The 23,928-nt window shown below is 38.0% G+C and overlaps 1 protein-coding gene across 2 annotated transcripts in view; it reads left to right on the forward strand.

Moving 5' to 3' along the window:
- The window catches only part of CEP112 (centrosomal protein 112), a 278,377-nt gene that overhangs the window by 186,025 nt on the left and 68,424 nt on the right, over window positions 1-23,928 (forward strand). For both annotated transcript variants that reach the window (XM_030534468.1, XM_030534469.1), the window contains one exon: window positions 4,698-4,928. In XM_030534468.1, the coding sequence (XP_030390328.1) occupies window positions 4,698-4,928 (231 nt within the window). The remainder of the gene's footprint in view (window positions 1-4,697; window positions 4,929-23,928) is intronic.

Genomic DNA, 23,928 nt, shown 5'->3' on the forward strand with positions numbered 1-23,928 from the left:
GGTGGTTGAAGCATCAAGGTCATCTGACATGTAAATATCTTGTGATGCTGGCTACAACCATCTATTTTCACCAATATAACATTTCTTCATTCAAATAAAAGCCAGTTACACTGTTAAAATTTAGTTTTAGCTCAAAGCCATAACAAATTTCTGAAATAATTATAAATGGTATATGATAGATTGTATACTGTTTTAGTATATAAACAAATTTAATTTAAAAAAGTTAACCATGTACAGAGGAAAAAAACAGAAAAGAATGCAGATTGCATTGTATAAATGAGGGGTGGCCAACCTGAGCCTGAGAAGGACCCATAATTTACCAATGTACATTTCCAAAGAGCCACAATAACACGTCAGCAGCTTCCCCCCCCCCTTCACCACAACTCCCAGAGCCTCCTGCCCACTGGCAGCCCCACCAATCAGCGCCTCCCCCTCCCTCCCCGCACCTCCTGATCAGCTGTTTCGTGGTGTGCAGGAGGCGAGGGGGAGGAGCGAGGGCACAGCAGGCTTAGGGAGGGGGCAGGTAGGGGTGGAGTCGGGGCAGGGCCTGTGGGTTGGGCAGTGAGCACCCCCCAGCACTTTGGAAAGTTGGCGCCTGTAGCTCGAGCCCCGAAATTGGTGCCTATACAAGGAGCCGCATATTAACTTCTGAAGAGCTGCACGTGGCTCTGGAACCACAGGTTGGCCACCCCTGATATAGATGTGTTTGAAATAATGAAGATGTAGTTAACATGTGTAGTTAGTAGGTCATACTTTTGCACACAAATAGTGGACTTTCTACACGCACACACACACACACTCGATATACTTTCTCTCTACACGCATACACAGAAAATGTATAACTTTGACGCAAAGGGAATGATTCCGTGAATAATGAAGAAAGTCTGTAAATAAAAAACGATCTTGTATAACAGCTTTCCAAGAAAGGTTAATACTTATATTAGCATAATGAATTTGGGGGCGTACACCAATGCAGAATGCAGTATTTATGATTTAGTTATCAACTTTGGTTAGAAATGTACTTAGATTGTCTAGTACTTTTGTGAATGGTACATTTCCTTTTTCTTCAAAGTCTACTAGATGCTAACATAGTTCTCAGATATTATGAAAGAATATTAAACATTATTTATTTAGATGACTGTAGATGCTACAGTATAAACATGTAACATACACACACCTTTTAGGAATGAAGTACTTGAAGAGAAAAGTAATACAGAGATCTAAAAGCAACAATGAGCATTCCAAACCATTCAGAATTCATTTGGGCAGTTTATAACACAATCTTGTTATGAAGCTTCTCACCAAACTTTAGCTGTAAAATCTTGAATTCAAATAGATAATTTCAAGATGATTACAGTAAGACTATTTGTACTTTTCACAATGAAAATCATAGTAATATTTTATATGTAAATATTCATTTCTAAAGTTCTTGCTATTGAATCATTTGAATGGTAGCAGCATTTAGTAGTAGTCATTATTATGTGTAGTAATTATTGGACATAGATTTAAAATCTAATTGCTATGACATGTATGTGAATGGATCCCAGTGAACTGTTTCCTGTGAGCTCACACACACTCACACAGAGTTTATAATCTTTCAGTGAAAATGTTCTTGTTCAAAACTACGTATAAATAAAAAATGTTGGTTCATTACGGCATGTATTGTAATTCTTAAAATAAGAAAAAATTTACTTTATAGTAGCAAGATGGAAATGTATTGAAGGGAACGTTCATGAAAAACCTACTAGAAATTATTAAATCAATAAAAGAATAGTAGAATGCAATTCTTGTATGTCTCTCATTATCTTCTATTACTTTGTACTTTGCTTCCAAGGAGACAATCTGTTATCTTCTAAAGGAACTCAACATATGATAGACAAAAGTCAGGAATAATTGGACAATATCAAATGCAAAGCTTAGTTGAAATCATGAATCTTTTGAAAGAAATTCACATTTAGAAAATTACAGACCAAGGAAAGGAAGATGGAACAAGAATTCACATCATGAAAATTCTATTAATAGAAGCACTATGTGTTTAGAAATATAGTGCAACCCTAGATTAACAACACTTGGTTACCCACAATTCCTTTTTATCCAAATGGAACCAGGTTGTCAGTGTCTTCATTATCTTGAAAAATCCCTGGATTATCCAGAACTCACTGGTCCAAATGTGTTCAGTGTTGCTATGACTCAGATGTCTGAGGCCGTGTACTGATCACTTTATTCAGTCTTATTTACTGAAACAAGTAATGCCACAGAAGGTTACAAAATTGTGCAAATATGTCCTTTTCAAAATCCCAAGAGATGATGCATAAAATTATATAAATTATATATCGATAGACGAGTCTAACTTTGTGAAACTTACATTCTGAAGAGCTGGAAAAGAGTGAGATTGCTGAAAAAACAACTGAACAGTGTGTAAGAAATTGTAAATCTAAAGTAGCAACTCCTACCATAACTTATACCTTCAGCCTTTTCCAAGTGTAAGTTAGAACAATTAGATCCCTGCAGCTTACTTACAGACATATAACTTTCACTGTTTGTATGTCACTTCTGAATTTGACCCCAAACATAAGTTAAATAAGTTACATATAAGGGGTACCTATTAAATGCCTCCCACTAAATACTACAAGACTATTAGTACTGTGGCTTTGTAATTTCCTTCCTCTGAATGCCAGAGCTGTGCGAAGCCTAAATCCTGGGCTGTAAGTACTGTGTTACAATTAGGGTAGTCTGTTATTGCATCTGAGGACCTTTCTTTTGTAAAATTTTCAAATGGACCTAATAGGATTTAGGCTCCTACGTCACTCTGCTACTTTTGAAAATGTCCCTTGCCTGAGACAAGTTCGATGAGTCTTGGCAGTTCATCAACCTCTGTCATCTGTTGTTGTGCGTTCCTTAAGTCTAACCAAGATTTGGAGATGCATGGGAATGAATTGGCTGGGAATGAATCTGGCCACGATGGAACTGTTGCTGCTAGTTTTGGGAATTCACATAGAGAGAAGAAAGACTGTGCCTGCACCTTTTTCAATGTAGTTCTGAGACTTGAGGTTTTGTTAAATTCTTTATGGCTTCTTGGTATGTAGATAATGATGGTCCTGTGTAGTGTCGTCTTTTATTAGCAGTCAGCCAGTCATCTTTCCTCTCAGATGTAGACCTTGCCACAGTGACCCATGTCTTTGCCATCTATAGGCTGGATTACAACAATGCACTCTCTTTTATGTGACCTTTTATGAACCCTTAGGTGCTTCATCTTGTTCAGGACACAGTGGCTTGTCTTCCAATTGAGGAAAGTCAATATGCTTAGCTACATTGTCTGCACCGTCTACCTGTTCATTTCAGGGTATGGTTTTAGGCCTTAATGACCATACTCTAAGTCTTACAAGGGCTAGAACCCTGTTGTTTAAGTGGCTACATTCCTTCATGATAGTTGGGGTCTGTTGGGTTGTCTTGCCTCTCAGTGCCTGGAAATCAGTGGCAGAGGTCTCATGGTTAATGCTCCTTTTTCAAACTTACTTTTCATCAGAACGCAAATTTACCAAGCTTCATATCATACACCAAAGCTGCTTTGGTCAGTCATAGAATCACAGAATATCAGGACTGGAAGGGACCTCAGGAGGTCATCTAGTCCAAGGTCCTGCTCAAAGCAGGACCAATCCACAACTAAATCATCCCAGCCAAGGCTTTGTCAATCCTGACCTTAAAAACCTCTAAGGAAGGAATTTTTTCATGATTTTGATAGCATTTTGTTTTTGATATCTACTTTTTTTGTTCTTGGATTGGATGTCTGTAACTAGGGTGGTTTTATGAACAGTAGGACTGATATATTTCGTTTTGAGCTCAGTATTTTTCTATTAATTGTGCTGCCTTTGCTAACCTTTGTCATGAGCACTTTATCAGATCATAACTAAATCTCTAGAATAATATCCAGGGCCATCTTCCTCCAATTACCTTGCCAAAGACTTTAAGTTTCAATGTGATACAAGTTATTGTCATTGTTTAGATGCTCTACCCTAGCCGGGAATATGGTTTACGCTCAGTAACTATCAGTTATAAGTGATTTTCATTTATGGTCGGTGAAGTGCTGGTTGACCCAAATCCTGTTAATACAGAAAAATCTTTTTTTTAACATACACTAAAAAAAATTGCCTTGGGCATCACATGTTTGTATCCTTTAGCTGCCTGACAGGTTCACGAACAGTGTTAGCTAGCCCTAGAGCTGCATCCTTTGTGCGTAGACCTTACTGAAGACGTGTCTTAAGGAGGGATTTTAATAAGAAGAGAGTGGTGGCATGGCACACTGAGATTGAGATGAAATAGTATAGGAAAAGATACAAAGCCAGGACTGGAAGAATGAACAAAATGAATGGTAAAGCTGATTCTTTGGTGGAGTGAAAGGGAGGGTAAGTGGATATTAAGTTTGGAACTCTACTTTGGCCCTAAAGCAGGTTTTTCTTGCTGGCTGCTGTGACATTGCTGATAGCCTCCATCCAAACTTTGGCCAGAAGGAAGCTTTTCCCGTTTGCGTGTGAAGGCAAAGTCAGGGTAAAAGAGAGAGGGAAAATCCTAAAGTGCAGATGAATTCTGATGGGAGGGAAGAAAGGGAATTCTTCCAGCTTGTTCCCTATCCTACATGATAAGTCTGATCAGAGGAGTCATACAAGAAGTGTTCCTCTTCTTTTTTTTTTTAATTTAAGATTATCCATGATATGGAGGCCCAAATCCACAAGCTGAGAGAAGAGCTTATTCAGGTAAATGCTCAGCGGAAGCAACAGCTGGTAGAGCTTAGCCTTCTGCGGGAAGAAGAAAAGCAGAGGGCTGCTCGGGATCACGAGACTGCAGTGAATAAGCTTAAAGCAGAGTCGGAAAAGATGGCCTTAGACCTGAAAAGGACACATGCTGCAGAGACAGAGATGACATTGGAAAAGGTAAGAAATTCATATGATGGAACTACACAAACCTGATTAGGTCAGAGCAAATGAGGGACAATGAATCCAAAGTGACACACTCTGTAACAAATTATACAAATCAGTAACAGTTGTGAGATTACTTAAATAAAGGAAACTGCTACAGATCAGAGTTTGTCAAATCATATGGCATTCAGGGCTGGAGGAGTTCAGAGTTTTGAGGTCCTAGAATGAAAGGCTTCTATGATAACAAAATGCAGATTTCATGATGATAATTACTATTGTTTTGACTAGCCTTCTTCCCCAGCAGAGTGCCGCACTCTAACAGAAGTAGCAATAGGATCAAAACACCAATCTAGTAGTTTAAGTAGGGGGAAATGGTAGACCAGAATAACAGCATGATTTGAAATGCAGCTTCAATCCAGGATGGGTTTTATCCCTTTTTCTTGATTAGGAAGGGGTTGACAAGGGAGATCCTACTTTATTAATCCATGCATTTTGCTCTGTCAAAAACAGTTTAAGGGGGAAAGTTCAGGATACAAGTATCTGGATATAAATTGCCTTCAATATAAAAGGGAAAACTTTTGCGTGCTTTTTTTTGTTTTAGTAAGTAAGGACTTAGAGATCAATTTTGTGGAGTGGGGAGGAGGGAAGGTTGGGAAGAGGAGCGTGAAATGTTTAAGTTTGGGGATTCATGTTTTAAAACACACTGGTGTTTTCTTCCACCTTATGCTTAACCAGTTCATTCACAGAATGAGTCAGTATATGTCTGTTTTTGGCTGAATGTTGACTCCTTTTTATGGGCTTCACTTTCATTCAGCAGTGAGTAGGTGTTTTTTATACAAATCAGCAAGATTTGAAATACTTAAGGACAGGAACACAAAGAAATGAAGTGTGAAAACCTCACTGCTATGTGATATAGAAATAAAAATAGTTAATTATATGTTTTGATACTAATATTTTAGAAAACTGTGTATTCAAAAATCTCTGTACATTTTAAATAATATCATGCTTATAAAAGATGGTATTTTGAATTTCCTCAATAACATTTTACGAATTCTTTTTAAAATTGCTATGTACGTTTCTCCATTTCCTGTCCTTTAGATATATTTATGTGATCATTTACCAGTGTTGTCAGCTAACATCATCATCATTTCCCTTAGGATGTTGGCTCATTGGCACTAAGGAACTTTCATATACATATTTCAGCTTTTCTTGTATCCATTTACTCATCTGAGATTGGATCCAACCTCTATGTCCTGGGTGAAATCTAGACTGCTAATGGGAGTGTTTCAATTAGTTTGGTGCTGCAGAGACTAATCACAAGTTTTGTAGGTATTCAGTTCACAGTACTGGTGACTGTACTGCCAAATTAAAGCAAAATCTTTAATATCTTTTGTCAGTATGTAGTCATAAGAACCAAGTCAGAAAATAGATATTGCTAGATATTTAAGTATAGATAGCAGTAACACTGAAGGTTGAGATTTTCAAAAGAGAGAAACTAGGTGACCAAGTTTCAATGGGATATGAGTGACTAGGTTTCTTAAGCTCCTTTGCACATCCCAGCCTAAATATAGAGCCTGATCCTGAAAACAGTTATGCATGTGAGTAACTTAATTCAGGTCCATTGCAGTCAATCTGACTATTCATATGGTTAAAGTTACTCATGTGCATGTTTGTAGGATTAAGTGTTTAATACAGATGGAGTAGTAACTAATGAACATGGCCTTTTAACTATGGCTCTGTTCCTTCAAACACTGATGTACATACTTAACTTTTCTACTGTGAGTAATCTCACTAAAATGTCACTTATCTGTGGTAATATTGTTAAGCTTGTTGGTAAGGGTTTGCAAGATCAGAGTCTTATTCTGTATTGAGGTTTGTTTTTTTTCTTGTTTTAAAAATATCACCGTTATTGGATTCTTATTTAGTAGGAATAAAGTCTTACCTAGCCTGCTGCAGCTTTTAATGGCATAATCAGCATATAGTTATCTAGAAAAGATCACCAAGACTTCAAAATCTATTTTATAATATTGTCAGTTCCTCAGAAAAGAAAATAATTGTAATCAAAGGACATGTTTAAACATTGTCCTAAACTAAAATGAAAACTACTTGATGTTTAAAATAGGCCATGTCTGTGTGTAAGCATACAGTTGTTTTAAATATTTTGACATGTATTAGTGTGGTAAATTCCACATTTGATTACAAAATGATACTGCGCAACAAAAAATAAGACTATGCATATACTGTTCCAGTGGTCTTTGTGAAATTGACATTTCATTTACCTGCATCAGGTTCTTGGTCCGTAATTTTAAACAGCATTCTGAGGATTATGTTGGAAATCTGCCAGCCTGAAGCCATTAAATGGCCATGATCAACAATTCAGAATCTTTTTTGAATTTAAGGAAAGCTCCACTTGGCATAATTATTTAAAGCCAAGGTCACAGAAAGTATTTAAACCTTTGAAATTCATAATTAAAGGATTAATATTAACTCGTGAAGACATTGTCATTTTTGCTTAAAAATGGAATTTGAATCTCAATTATTTTCTTTCTTTGATCTTTTTTTTACGTTAATAGTACAGCAAAAGGAAAAAAGTTAACTTCTTTACATCCCTAAATTAAAGTTACAAATAATCCTTAAACACTTCAGAGAAAAATATTCTTAATAGTCTTGAATCACCATTACTGTCAAAAATATGCTTTTTAAACTTTCAGTTGAATTTTTTTCATTTTCCAAATAAAATTACATGAAGACATTTCTAATTTTAATTTACATTAGATGGCATTACATTTTAAGGGACTATGTTTATCATTTAGCCTATTTCTTCATTTCTAATTTATGATTGTGAGATAATGTGCTGAGGGAAAAAATATTATTTTGTGAGGAAAAGGAGTTTTACATATTCCTGTGTAAGCAATCATGAGCTACCTTTACTCATTCCTACCCTATTTCATCTCTTTGTACAGCCCAAGCTCAGGGCTCTGCAAAGAGGCCACCTAGGTCCCAAAGGAGTTTGGAGGAGACCTCCATTTTCAGCTGAAAAGTGAAAATGCTACTGTTTGCCAAACTGAAATGAAATTCTGACACAATTGAAGTCAAGGGAGGGTTTGGGATTGGAGATTTTTTTATATAAAAGAAAAGAAAAATAACTTTAATAATAGCCCACATGCTGCTGCTTTTAAAAAGTAACTTTCCTTCTGAGGTTTTGAATTTTTTAGCAAATCTTGTTACCTTTAAGTTGTTATGGAAGAAATGAAAGGAAAGTTTTGTTTGTTTTTGTTCATGTTTTGTCTTCTAAGGTTTATGTTCTTCAATTTACTTGATTATATATGGTGCCAGGAACTGCTAGCTGAACCTCAGAAGTTTTAGTGGGTCTGGTTTTGGTTTGGAAAAGATCTTATGAACATCCAAACTTTTCAGAGGCTCATTCCTTTTCCAGGGGTGAAGGGATTCATTCCCGGGTGGCCTTATATTCTGTGCAATATTGATTTCTCTGTGTGTTGGTTTCAGGGGTTTATGGATTGGCATTCCCCTGATCAGGATCAAGTGTAGGAAAAGTTTTCTAAAATTTCAGTGAAGACCTTAAAGAAGAAAGAGAATTTATAGAGGCATGTCATTCACATACTTTTGCTTTCTCGATAACACTGATGCAGAATGGGAAAAAAAGTCTAAGAGAATAAGCTTTATTGATAGCACCCTGCTCATGAGTATGAACAGATGTGATCTCTTGTAATGAAACATGTGGGATTAATTTGATGTTGCTTGCTACCAGCAAGATTTTCACGTAGAAGAGATGTTACTTTCTTATCCTTCAGGCTTCTCTTGTGGATGGATGATTAATTGATACTTAAGGTCCATTGAACTTTGTATTGCGAATTGCCAGGCTGGGAATTAATGAGATGTTACTGTTCAAACCAGACATGGCTGGTAAACTTAAACAAGCAGGGGATTTTGCCAGTTTCCAGTTTTGCCAGTTTCTTTGTATTGATTAAATGGGCGTGATGATGGCACTTTATTAGCATAGAGCAGAGCTAAATACAGATTATATTAGTTTGTAAATGGCAGGCCCTTATATGTAATTCTGATTTTGTGTTTTTTAATGATACTTTCTATAATGAGGTAAATATGTTTTAGTTCGTTGGGGCTGTATATATTTTGGTATTTCTATTTTTTAGAGTCACATACTGTCTCATCTTACCTTCTGAGATAAAGAAAATTAATATTTTAATTTCATTATATTTTGGTAGTATTTAATGCATGATTAGAGTATCTTAGCCATTGATGCCTATAAGGCTGCTCTGGAATAGTATGTAAGTGAAATTTTAAAAGTGTGAAGCTGACAGTAACTATCTATTTATAATTATTTCATCTTAAAATTAGATTAATCAATAGGAAGGATAAAATATTGTGCTTCCTGGAAAAAGTCCTTATCTGGCAGCCAGATGAAACTGTGTAATCCACATTGTAAAGAAAAGAAACAAGTCACCTGTTATGGAACAAAAAAAAAAAATCCATAATTTTCCACTGACCTTACTCTGTAGCTGGCATTATTTTCATGTAACCCCGCTGTGAGGTGTTTTTCTGAAATGTGAGCTATTAGAGATGTAAATGTTTTGGAACTTGCTTACCATTTCTGTCCCAGACAAATCACAGCTCTGTTTGACATCTCCGTGCCTGTTCTCTTTGGGGGAAATTCTGCTCTATGCACTATTAAAAGCACTGAATAGGATGCTTTCCGTCGCCTGGGATTTCCAGAAGGAATTCTGTCTGAACCAGCCAGAATTCCTGTCAATGTATCTGCTGCAGCAGTCCTGAAAAAGGTGCAGCATCCTCCATCTGTGCTCCTGGCTAGTTCTATTGATGATTGTGAAGGAATGGGGATGATAGCCCGGCTTTTAGTTTGCCCTGCCTTACCCCTTTCGGGCAAGTGACCACAGTGTGCGAGGAGGGAGCAAGGTGCTCTTTGAGTCTGTAAAACCCCACAACAGTAAGAGGAGAAGGAGTAGCAACCTGTATCCCCTCTGCTTGTGCACACTTGTGGAGTTGCTGGCCAGAATCAGGCCCTTTCTGAGGCTCTTTTGTTATATTTATTCTTGCCTGAAGATGCTCTAAAATATTTTGATAATGTAATTTACTTCTATTCTATTAAATTGGAAAGAGATTTTTAATACCTTTTTATGCCCTTGCTAATTTGGGACTTGAACCTGTGCACCCTAACTCATCCAGGTAGTAATATTGAAGACAGTGGTGTAAAAATAGATTTACATAAGAACATAAGAATGGCCACAGTGGGTCAGACAAAAGGTCCATCAAGCCCAGTATCCTGTCCTCTGACAGTGGCCAATGGCAGGTACCCCAAAGGGAATGAACAGACAGGTTATCATCAAGTGATCCATGCTCTGTCACCCAATCCCAGCTTCTGGCAAACAGAGGCTATGGACACCATTCCTGCCCATCCTGGCTAATAGCCATTGATGGACCTATCCTCTATGAATCTATCTAGCTCCCTTTTGAACCCCGTTATAATATTGGCCTTCACAACACCCTCTGGCAAGGAGTTCCAGAGGGTTGTCACTGTGTTGCATGAAAACGAAGGCTTGAGCACTTAGTTATATGGGCCTTTTCCCCACAAGATTCTAAAAGCGCTGTTCACTGCAGGGGTTAAACTGCGGTTGATCATTGCAGAGGTGCACAAGTTAAGGGGAGGACACATGAGCTTCTGTTCTGCTGGTCTTGTCCCCTCCCCTCTGTGTGAGTGGGAGCAGTCATGAGTTCAGTCCCTTACTATCCTGAGAGTATGAGTGTAACCGTGCAAAAAGGACCAGGAGCAGGGTCACACAGTTCCTTCCTAAAGGGGGACTGAAGCAGGTGAGCTTCCCAGTAGCTTCTGTTGGGGCAGCTCTAACACAGGCCTTTGCATAATAGGCACAATCTAGCCATATACATAATGGATTACTGAAATGCAGCCACCTCTGGGATGAAAGATGGCAGCCATTTATCAGTGCACAGCACCACCATAATAGTTCAGGACAGAAAGTGTTACTGCAGTTAGACTCCCACTAGCCATGTTACACATAAATCAGTCCAAGACATTAGCATGGAGAGTTGAAATTGTTTGTCATGTCCTTGTGTCTTCATTTATTTTCATGACATCTATTGTTACACTCAAACATAACACAACCTGAAAGATTACCAAAATTTCTGTAATCAAAAGTAATAAAAGATTATTTCTGGGAAGTGGACCATTTTAATTGCACTGATTTGATTAAAAAATGAAACAACGCCTCTGCCCAGCAAACACAGTTTTAAGGTAGAGATTTTATTTGCTTTCTCTTTAACATATTTTATATGTCAGTTGATTATATTATTATAGTATATAATGACCGTTTTGCATTGTAAGTTACACCCACGTATGAAAAATGTTAGACATAGGGTGTTTAAAAAATAAATACATTAGAGATACTTACTACTGTTGTGTGGGCTGCACTAATGACTAATTTCAACAATAGGGTGACAGATGTTATAGGTTGTATCAACAACACTTGTGGCATAAACACTAGTCAGCCAGGTGTAACATACTATACAAAGCTTGTGTATATTTTCAAGTTTGCCAGAAATTATTAAAAGAAAGACGAGAGCTGCATTTCTAAGTGCGTGCAGATGTGAATTTTGGCTAACATAGCTGTTTGTAACATTCATCTGTGGTATTTTCTTGGCAAAGAAAATGAGTATTCAGAAAGCATGACCCTAACAGACCAGTAGACATGCTAACAATACTCTAAGGAAGCAACCTTGGAACACTGAACCTAACTCATAAAACAGTTATATCTTTGATACATATAAAAATACATACAGTGTGGAGCTGAAGTGTTTTTTTTCCCCTGTATTTGAATAATTTCCATCTTGAGCTTTTTGTTGACTGCGTTCCTGGAGTCTAATAGACATTTTGGTTCCTTTTATCAAGTGTTTGTTCAGATTTAAGGACTGTCTGTCTATTCTTTCTCACTGCTACTTTCATTCCAGAGAGGAAGTATGTTTCTCTATGTACACACCTGTTTAACACATATGATAGTTAAAATTATAAGATGAAGTTAGGGCCACAAAGAAAAAGAATAGTCCAGTAGTTCAGGTGCTAGCCTGGGACTCTGAAGAAAGTGAAAATCAATGCAATTTAGGCACCTAAGAGCCTAATTCACTTTTGAAAATGGAGGATAGGTGTCTAAGTCACTTAGACCTGGCAATGCTGAGCAGAACAATGCCTAAATACCTTTTAAAATGTGGGCTTCTGTGTCTCAGTTCTTCATCTGTAAAAGGGGATAAGAGCACATCCCTACCTTGGAGGGTAAATAAATTAAACATAGTGAGGCATTCAGATACTACACTGCTGGGGGCAATTGTGAGTACTTAAGTAAATAGAGTTCACTGGTGACAGATGGTTTGTTATATGTATCTTGAGGATCTGATGAAATATGTATCCTTTTTCACAGTTATTTTTTGTTTACTTGATGGATATCATGATGTTTAGTCTGGAACATGTATCTTCATTAAAATCAGACATAAATTATCACTTTTCCCTCATGGATGCGTGCTTTACAGTAGTCTTTTTGAAAAGCACAGGAAAACGGAGACTTGTTTTGCTTGGTTCTCACACATAAGCTATAATTTCAATACAATTATGAAACAGTTCTGTTTGTGGAGCTGGGCATGTGAGCTGGCAGGTAACTCAGCCAAAGCTGCACAATTCAGTTTTATTGATTTAAATGATGTAACAGTTGCTTGGAATTTTTTTTTCTTTTTTATGCTTATAAAGCCCTGTATTTTATAGTTATTACAATCATGAAATATACCTCCAACAGGATTCACTCTATAAACTGTGTTAAGATCAGGATGCAGGCACATAGTGTTCTGAGTTCATATTGTCTTTCAAGAATGGTAGCATTTAAATAAGAGATAGATACCCAGGAAATTCAGAGGTAAGGTTAAGCTTACGAGAAACACAAACATTTGAACATATGTAAATTCATCTAAGATGCCAAACTTACTTAACTCTGTCCCTAGAGATGGTCATTTCCTGACTTCTCTTTTTGTGTTTTTATAATTATTTTGTAACATGCTGTTTTTGTAAAAAGGACTTTTTCTAAGAACTTTGAGGTGTACAGTGTGCTGCTTACATTTTGAACAACTTCGGTTCCTGTGCAATTTAATTTGCAGGTGGAGTTTTAGAAATGTGCACCACAGATAAATGGCTTCATCTCTCTATTTGTTAATTTGTTAGCTCTGTATTTAATGACACTTGGATCATTGGGTTCGCAGGTTCAGTTGTAAAGACCAATCCAGTGGGGTACTGAATACTTTCATCATCTTACAGGATTGTCCCCTTTGTATGGAAAGAGAAATCCTTGCCATGGAATATGATTTATCTAATAAGGAATTTGTACATCAGTGTTTTCCTGTGGAGCGTATCTGACCATAAAAAAGGCCATAGTTGGTATAAACATTGTGATTAAAGTATGCCTTTGTGGTCAATGATAAAATGAAACTGTATACAGTGGATAGCGTACACTGCCTTTCTGATTTCTTCAGGGTATTGCTAATGGGATGGATTTAAGATAGTTTTGGAAATTGAATTGAATTTCCATACTTTCAAATATTTTTGTTTTTTGTACATTTAAACTTAGATATTCAGGAAATTTAGAATATTTTTAAGCACTAATCTTTTACTGTAATATGCATTCAAAACAGATATATAATTTCAACTGTGACAAAGACCCTCCTCTACCTTGGTGGATCCTGCGCTTATTGGCAGATTTGCTCACCTCAGTGATCTTCCCCACAGTCTGGGTCAACTTCTCATGTATCTGATCAGGAGTTGGGAGGTTTGGGGGGAACCCGGGTCCGCCCTCTACTCCAGGTTCCAGCCCAGGGCCCTGTGGATTGCAGCTGTCTATAGTGCCTCCTGTAACAGCTGCATGACAGCTACACCTCTCTAGGCTACTTCCCCATGGCCTCCTCCAAACACCTTCTTTATCCTCACCACAGGACCTTCTTCCTGGTGTCTGATAATGCTTGTACTCCTTAGTCCTCCAGCAGCACACCCTCTCAGTCTCAGCTCCTTGTGCCTCTTGCTCCCAGCTCCTCACACACACTTCCTCTCCTCTGGCTCTCCCCTGCCTGACTGGAGTGAGCTCCTTTTTAAACTCAGATGCCCTGATTAGCCTGCCTTGATTGGCTGCAGGTGTTCTAATCAGCCTGTCTGCCTTAATTGGTTCTAGCGGGTTCCTGATTACTCTAGTGCAGCGCCTGCTCTGGTCACTCAGGGAACAGAAAACTACTCATCCAGTGACCAGTATATTTGCCCTCTACCAGACTCCTATACCCCACTGGTCTGGGTCTGTCACACAACCTTAACAAAAGTTTTTGCATTGGAATTTTCTTAGTTGCCTTAAGGTCTAATGGAGACAAATTCTGCTCTTGCAGACCCTAGGAGTTCCACAAGAGGGAACCCTGGTCCAGCAGACCACTTCAATGGTTCACTGAAGAGGGAATGCCACCTTGGTTTGCTGGCCATGAAATCTTCTAATGGCCACTGGACTGGTCTCTCCTAAAATCTGCAGGATGGTGAAAAAAATGTATCAGCACAGTAGTTTGGGGTCAGCAGAACCAGATGGAAAAACTCTCCTTCCTCCTGCTGCTAACCCCTAGCCCCAATTGAGCAAGTCCTGGGCAGTGAAAACCCCCAACCCTGCCTCTTCTACTGCATCCTGCTTCCTCCTCTGCTTCTCAGTTGACCTCCCACTGCTCCTGCAAGATATCACAAGAAATGAACGATCCGCTGCCCTACTCCTGCTGCCCTCCTGCTACTGCTCCCTAACTTGGGGGTGAGAAGTTGCTCTATATGCCCCTCCCATACAGTGCTCAACATCTCAGCACCAACCCTTTCTCCAGACTCCAGTCCTGAGACTCAGGCTTCTGGATACCACAGCTTTCCAGCTTCATCCAAGTTGCTTTCCCCAGAGGACCTTTTCATCCCAGAGGAACTGACATTTCCCCTGTGAAAGCCCCTTCCCTGGTACAGCTCAGACACCTTGAAACCAGCGTCCTCCAGGACTGAACCCCGACAGGACCTCTATCCTATAGCTGATGTTCCCCCTTTTAACCCAGGGCTCTGAGATTTTAGGCAGGGCTCGCTCTTGGCACCATAGTGTCATACCCCACTGAGCCAATATTTTGAAGAGAATCTTCCAGACCCTACCAGATTCCCTATATCCAGGAGTTATGCGTATCCATGGGGACCCTCTCCATCTGCTTACTGTGGGCTTACTGGCATCCCTGGGGTCACCTTGGTGAACAATTTTGTAGTGTACCAGCCAGAAAGAGACCACAATACCCACCAGTACTGCATCTCTCATAGACATTTCCTGGCCAGCCTGATGATGGCCCTCCAGTACCTTATGCCCCTTCAGCATTGGGAGGCACTGGAGAACAGCAGTATAAGCATTTGCTGTCATCGGTTGCTTTAGCATTAACTTCTTGACTTTCTGCTATAGATTTTTTTCTCTTTGGTGTTTACTCCTCCCTGTCAAATATTCATGTCTTTGGCATCTCTTCCGTAACTTCTTAATGAATCACAATACCTCTCTGTTTTGGTGTGATTCATAATTATTAGGCAAAAATAAAGATGAGATTTTACTCTGGGCAAACTTCAAAGGATCCATAAGCCACCAAAAAAATTCCCTAACTTCCTCTCTGAGCCATATTATTATCTGGACACCTCTAAAATCTACAGTGACTGTGTAAGTCCCACCATGGGCTTTTCCTTTTTAGCATAGTGAGACTATGGTCCTGCAGCCATTAACCTCTGCCAGGCTTGTCTTTGGTTGGCTCTTTCATCTCCTTTGGTAGCCATGGTCTGATATTTTCCAGCAGTCCCTCATCTAGGAATGAGCAATCTAACATGGATTTTTCATCTTCTCCAGCACGCTAGCACAACTTTGAGTCTTCTAAGGAGGAATGCTTGGAGCTGCCTAAGAGCCAGCTCATTGCCACAATTATGTATGAATTAGAGAATGAACAGGTACATCTCCAGATAATCCCTACATGTCCAGCCTTCCTTCTCCATAGATAAATTTAGCGTCCAAGAATAAGGATACTTAGATGCAATTTCTTGGAGGAGAAAAATAGGTGTGCTTTCTAATGAGCGGAGCTCCCCAAATGTCTTGCCTGAACACCCCTAACCTACCAGTCCCTGTTCTTCAGAAACTGTATGCTGGACAGAAACTGATTGAGGATGGAGCACTGTACCTCCACTAGGTGGTGCTAGTATTGGTGCATATGCTGATTTATCTTGGGGTAACTGCTTTTAACAGCTCTTATTTAGCATAGATCTGCATTGGCAATATAGTCTTAGACTGCTACTGTTAAGTAACCTAGGTATTTTTCTGCTGCAGTTTATCTATTATTGGCATAATTTATGTTTACATAGTTCCTTTAAAACCTTTTAACAAAAAGATTGTTAAAAATGGATATACATTGTTTGATATTATGTGATAGAATGTGTTAGAGTATTAGTGAAAATAGGGTTTATACGCCTCCTACCTTCCCATTTCTTTTACCATTTGCTCTCAGAGAGGGGCATCTCCAAGCAACCAAATCAGAGCAGTGTGGCTTCGGCAGAGGCTAGAGATGGCATCGTCTACAGTGAGTGTAAGATCAGTAGACTTATATAAGGAATTTTATAAATGAAACACTGGTGACCATGATGAGGATGTAGTGTGAATCTCTTTTGATATGAGTAACCAAATTAACCACTCATTGCACTGACATCCTGATTTTCCTCTTGGGCTGCAATGACATCAGTCGTATAACGTGAAGATATATATTCCCTCTCTATACAGTGAAGCATGGAAATGGTTCTGCATTGTATAGATGCTGTTGCCTGCGTCTGCTCATATGGAATTTAAAGATTCTAGAACTCTTACCAAAAGAATAAATCTATAGTTTTGTTGTTCTGTACCATGTAATATCTCTTGAATACATCACTTCTTTTTATCTGCCTTACTGTTCCTGAGCAATAACTTCCTTGTTTTAGTTGTGTTGCCCAATCCATGTATGTTTACTTATATATGGCCTTGGAGCGATTCCAACATACTAGAGTAGTGATTCATGAATTAACACATTTATACTACCAAAAGTGAGCATGAAGCTTTGGCTTTGATGGGAAAGTGTCTTTCCAAAGTTTAAAAGACCTAGGGAAAAAAAGTTTAATTTAAAAATGAAATTACATCATCCCATAGGGAAGCTATTTGGAAAAGTCTTTAATCTGCACCAAACTTCAAAAATAATATTAGAGAATAATCTCTCCATAGTACTTTACTCAAGTGAGACTAAACAACATTTATGGCGCTATCCCAAGGACTTATTGGAGATTTTTCAGAGCAGTAGTCTCGTTTGTTCATACATAGTGGGATTGTGCTTTCAATACCGTCTCTTTTTTAAAAAAAAATCCTTTTTTGCCCGTACTTCATGCTGCCACATGGATTTAAAACTGGCTGGAGAGCTACTAACAAAGAGTAATGATATAAATGTCATTGTAATAATGTATATGGAGTTGTCTGCTAGGGTACTGTGCTGATCAGTGTTAGGGCTAGTTTTATTTAACATTGTCATTACTGATCTAGGTAAGGGACAAACATCACTTTAATTAAATTCACAAATAATACCATAGCACTGAAAATTACTTTGACTGATGTTCTGGGACTTTGTCTGGACAATTGTCAAAAAAGTGCTACTAGATGGAGGAACCATTGACAGTTATAAAGTTTTATTTCCATCGATGTAAAGCATTCACTTGTTTAGGGTAATACAAGGAGGTGTAATTAACAATAATGGGAATAAGCAAATAATATTCTAATTAATTTCAGTGGCTGTTTCCTGTGTGTGGCGCGTACAAGAAGAGGCTCTCTTTACTTATTTTTAAAATGCACACACAAGAATTTGTTCAAGAAGTTGACCCCTTAAACCACCCCACAGTTATGATATCCATGTGAGAAGAGTTGTGCGAAAAGCTAGCATTATGGTGCTAAATTTTCAGAAGGGTGATTTAAAAAAATTAAAAGGAAACCAAATAGTACCTAAAAGAAATGAAATAATTAGAACAAGAATGGAACTACTTAAGCTACCATACCGGCATCTCAAGAAACATATCTACCCCTATGGAAAAGAGGAAGAAGCAAGAAAAAGAACAGTAAGACTAAATGACGAAGTATGAGAGAATATTTGAGCCAAAAAGATACACTTCAAGAAGTCCTGTGCCGGTATGTCTACATTATGGACCTTACGGTGGCACAGCTGTGCCACTACAACTGCGCTCCTGTAAGGTCTCCTGTGTAGCCGCTCTTTGCTGGCAGGAGAGGCTCTCGTGCTGATACAGCGCTGTCTGCACCAGCAATGTGCCAGTGAAACTAATGTCAATCAGAGACATGTTTTTTCACACCCCTGACCAACAAAATTGCACTGATGAAAGTGGTAGTGTAGACAAAACCTAAGACTCACTTGCAGAGCAACAGATTATATTTAAGTCTAAGCAAGTGTTAGGGGAATTTAATTTGCACTACCTTATGCTTCACTTCCGAACATAGCCTTATGACTTTATCATAGGACCTTTCTCTCAACATGCTTAAATATACTCTATCTCATATTACTCAACTTTTTTGGTTTGCGGGGAGAGGGGGTTGTTAACAGGTAGCAACCTGATCTAAAGTTGTTGGTTTGTTAATATTAAGATAATGAAACACATTCTTCCCAGTTCTTTGCATTATTGTTACACACTTCCTGTGGTGCCCTTTCTGGAAATCTAGTCTGAAATTTCAAAACTTCATCCTTTACATATATCGATAAGCACTTCAGTTCAGAAAATGTTAGGGCTCATATCTGAATCTTGACCTTCCTAATCACAAACTATACTGCTGATTTTCAATTAATAATTTCATATTGCAGAATTACTATTTATTCCTACTTTTTCCAGTGTCTTTTTGTCCTTTCCTACTTAACCAGTATCTCTAATACACTAATTTTACCTGGCATTCCATGACTACTTGGCTTCCTTTAGATTCTTTTATCAAGGACTTTATCAAAGTCTTTTAAAAGGTCCAAATAAATTATTTCTGTAACTTCCCCTTTATTCACCATTTTGTTATCTCCTTCAAAGAAGTCTGAGAGTTTGGAGAGGTGCAGTTTTCATCTACAGAAGCTGTGGTGATTTGACCCTGTCTTACCATTCTTCTCTATTTATAACTTATAATTTCAGGTAATTTGCCTGGTTTACTGGTTTGTAATTCCCAGGATCACTCTAGTTCTTTTTATAAAGATAAGGACAACATTGGCTACTCTCCAGTGTAGTAGCTGATTGAGATGCAAGATTACATTTTTTTTTTTTTTAGCAGCTCAACCAGTTCATTCTTAAATTCCTTCAAAATTGTTGAATGACTACCAACTGGTGGCAGTGTAATTTAGAGGACCCCATGCTTGTATGGAGCCACATAGATTTCAGTGTGTTCATTTGCATGATCTGATCTGATGATAAATTATCATTTAGCTTAAACATCTTTTCTTTTAACATCTCACCATCTGACAATCCCTCGTCTTTATTATATGGAATAAATAAGTCTGGGTAGATATCTCCCCAACATCCTGTACGATAAACACACAGGGTAGATGAAGTAATGTTGTTTATTGGACCAATGTCTGTTTGTGAAAGAGAGACGCTTTCAAACTTCTTCAGGTCCTTTCAGCAGCAGACATTGGTCCAATAAAAGGTATTACTTAACCCACCTTGTCTCTCTATTATCCTGGGATCAACATGTCTGCAACAAAACTGCAATGAACACATGTCATTTAGCTTCTCTGCAATCTCTCTGTTCTCCTTGAGTGCTGCCTTTACTCCATAGAGTAATGCAGCAGGCACACTACTCTTTTAGGCTTTCTGCTTTTGATATTTAACAAATGATTCTGCATTTTATTATATGGAATTTGTACAATATGTTCTTGCTTTGTAAATATTCATTTGGATATCTATATTATTCACTGTGGTTTTCTTTTTAATATAGTTTTCTGTTTAATAGTACACACTAATGCAAAGCATCTGTTTGCCCCATACATTTATACTTGTGTAGCATTTGTATGCATGTCTCCACTGTCATTGATATCCTTCATTTCTTCAGAATTAACTTGAGAAATTTTGCAGTTTTTTGTTTTTCGAAGTGGGAGGATGGGAAGTGGATGGTTGGGAAGTAGGGAGTGGGTAAAATGATGTTATTAGCCCTACATAGTCTTTAATGTGAAAAAACAAAAGTGTTCCAAAATAACTTGCAGCTGCAGAACATGTCACGGAATAAAAACCACAGTTATTAAATGGGTGAGAAAGAATTATAATTGTTTTGAAGTTCTTATGATCAGCCTGCATGTGCTTCATTGTAATATGATACTAAAGTGCCTCAATTATGATTTGTATATTTTGGTGCCAGAAGGTTTTTTTTTCTTATGCTAAATTATTAAATTCTGTCAGCTGCTGGGCTGTCATATAGAGATACAGTAAATCACGTTATATTTTGTCATGGATTACACAGAGCAATAAATTTGGGAATAGAGATCAAAGTAGTTTCACAATCACATCTGAGTGTAGGAGGGGTGTTTAACTTGTAGAAAATCTGATTTAGGTGAAACTGTTGCAGTTCTTGTGTGAATTTGAAATGAATTTGGGTGTTTGATTGAAAATGAATGAGGTACAAAACCCAAAAAGAGTTTTCTTTTTAGTATTTAGTTCAGAGGAGTTAATTCTGACCTACAGCTGCAGAACTGAACACAGATAAATAATTCAACATTGAGAATATTAGTCTCCAAAAGTCTTGGTTTGTGTTTTTTAATTGCTTTCATGATTGAGCAATGTATTCCATTCTACTTTTAATTAGGATTTTGCTGGACTTACAGCACCAATGACTAACCATGTGCAATACTTTCTGGCTCATGAAGTTGTACTATTCTTTTTTGGAAGCTTTTGTTTTATCTGAAACTATTAAAAGTAATCCAAGGTAATCTCACTAAGGAACACTGGTTACTTCAAATCATGGGCTTGGGGGGTTTTTTGGCTCTACTTCCCAACTGTAGGGTTTTTCTATTTATTACGCTGTTACATCAACCCCCCCTTTATAATACTTACATTTCATGGAATAAAAACCCCGCTCAGAATGATGCACACTTATGATTTTTTATTTTAATCATTATCTTCTAGTTAAAAGTTGCTTTTATTGCCTCAAAATATAACTGAAAATGAGAGTCTGTCATACTCATCTAGCACATACATTCTAATCTTTCTGTACTGTCTCCAATAGCCTTTCGCTCGTGTACCATATATTGATAAAGACCAGCGGTCAGATCCTTAGCTGATGTAAATTGTTATAGCTTCATTGATGTCATTGTGGCTATGGCAGCTTATCTCAGCTGAGTATGTGTCCCCAAATTCTGACAGATTCTGCCTACTGTAGAACTCATACCAGGTAAGCCTTTAGATGAGCCAATGATCATAGCATGTATTTGAATTACATTACTACATAGTGTTAATGTGTAGTATTTAAGAAAATGACTTGAGCTAGTGACTTTATTCGCTCTATAAATGTGTCTGTGATATAAGTGGAGCTGGCAGTGACCCTTATATTTAGGGTTTCTCATACTTTGCATTAATAAAGATACTTAGAATCTTTTTGGGAAGCTCTAAGAGTATGCACAGATAGCATGTGTTTATAAAGTCATGAAGATTAACATAAGAACAAAAGAACGGCCGTACTGGGTCAGACCAGTGGTCCATCCAGCCAGTATCCTGTCTTTAGACAGTGGCCAGTACCATATGCTTCAAAGGGAATGTGCAGAACAGGGCAACTATTAAATGATCCATCCTCTGTCATCCAGTTACATCTTCTCCCATATTGAAGATTTAGGGGACGCCCAGAACATGCAGTTGCATCCCTAACCTTTTTGGCCAATAGCCATTGATGGACCTGTCCTCCGAGAACTTATGTAATTTGTTTTTGAACCCAGTTGTACTTTTGGCCTTCACAACATCATCTGAACATAAGAATGGCCATACTGCATCAGACTAAAGGTCCATCCAGCCCAGTATCCTCTCTGCCGACAGTGGCCAATGCCAGGTGCCCCAGAGGGAGTGAAGCTAACAGGCAATGATCAAGTGATCTCTCTCCTGCCATTCATCTCCACCCTCTGACAAACAGAGGCTAGGGACACCATTCCTTACCCATCCTGGCTAATAATATGCCAACAAGTTCACAGGTTGTGACTGTGCTTTGTGTGAAGTAGTACTTACTTATGTTTGGTTTAAACCTGCTGCCTATTAATTTTGTTAGGTGACCCCTGGTTATCGTGCCATTGAAAAGAGAAAATAATACTTCCCTATCTACTTTCTTCACACATTCATGATTTTATAGACCTTTATCAAATCCCCCCTTATTGTCTCTTTTCTGAGTTGAACAATCCCAATTTTTTTTTATTGTCTCCTCATATGGAAGCTGTCCCTAATCATTCTTGTTGCCATTCTCTGTTCCTTTTCAAGTTCTAATATATCTTTTTTGAGATGGTGCAGCAGAACTGTATGCAATATTCAAGGAATGGGCATACTGTGGATTTATATAGTGTCATGATTATATTTTCTGTCGTATTATCTATCCCTTTCTTACTGGTTCCTAACATTGTCAGCTTTTTTGACTGTTGCTGTGCATTGAGCAGATGTTTTCAGAGAACTGTCCACAGTGACTCCAAGATCTCTTTCCTCAGAGGTAACGGCTAGTTTAGACCCTTTCATTTTGTATGTGTAGTTGGGATTATGTTTTTCCAGTGTTTATTGCTTTTTACTTATCAGCACTGAATTTCATCTGCCATTTTGTTGTCCAGTCACCCAGTTTTGTGAGATCCCTTTGTAACGCTTCACAATCAGCTTTGGACTTAACTATCTTGAGTAATTTTATATCATCTGAAGATTTTGCCACTTCCGTGTTCACCCCCTTTTCCAGATCATTTATGAATATGTTGAACAGCACATGTTCCAGTACAGATCCTTGAGGTACTCGACTATTTAGCTGTCTCCACTGTAAAATCTGATTAGTTATTCCTGGCCTTTGCTTCCTTAATCTTTTAACCAGTTACTGATCCATGAGAAGACCTTCCCTCTTAGCCATGATTGTTTACTTTGCTTAAGATCCTTTCATGTGGGACCTTATGAAAGGCTTTCTGAAAATCCAGGTACCATCATATCAACTGGATCATGTCTGTCCACATGCTTTTTTGACTCCCTCAGAGAATTCTAATAGATCGGTGAGGCATGATTTCCCTTTACAAAAGCCATGTTGACTCTTCCCCCAATGTATCATGTTCATTTAAAAAGGAAAAGCATATTGGTGTAGAAAATAATCTACTGTAATAATTAAAACACTTAAGAGAATATATTTTCCAAGGTTTGAAACTGAAGTAAAGTTTTACATACAAGTGAGATGAATTTGACAGCTGATCAGCTAATCTCTAAAATTTAAATAGATGATGTACAAAGTGTTTTAATATACTGGATTGCAACCAAAATTGCTTGAGTTGACCAATCCTAGGATCATTTATGTCAAATTATGCAGTATTGAATTTTGGTATAAAGCATAATGCTGTCAGACTCATAGAAATATTCCAGAAGGTGGAGTTTTTTTAAGTAAATGGGCCCCATTTACATTAGCTCTTTGATGTTAAATTCTTTGTTGCACATCAGAGAACAGTTGCTTCTTCCCTGAAGCAAGTTTTCATTTTCTCTCTTCCCTTCCTCCCTTCCCCCACCTTTTTTTTCTTGTTTTAAGTTTGCTTACACTTCTATCAAGATAATTAGTGAGCATCAACTTGCATGTGACCACTATTTGACTAGTTTTTTAAAAGTGACTAGTTCTTAGCTACACACACACACACACACACACACACCACC

This window comes from Gopherus evgoodei, chromosome 15, assembly GCF_007399415.2.
Source record: "Gopherus evgoodei ecotype Sinaloan lineage chromosome 15, rGopEvg1_v1.p, whole genome shotgun sequence".
NCBI classification, from domain to species: domain Eukaryota; kingdom Metazoa; phylum Chordata; order Testudines; family Testudinidae; genus Gopherus; species Gopherus evgoodei.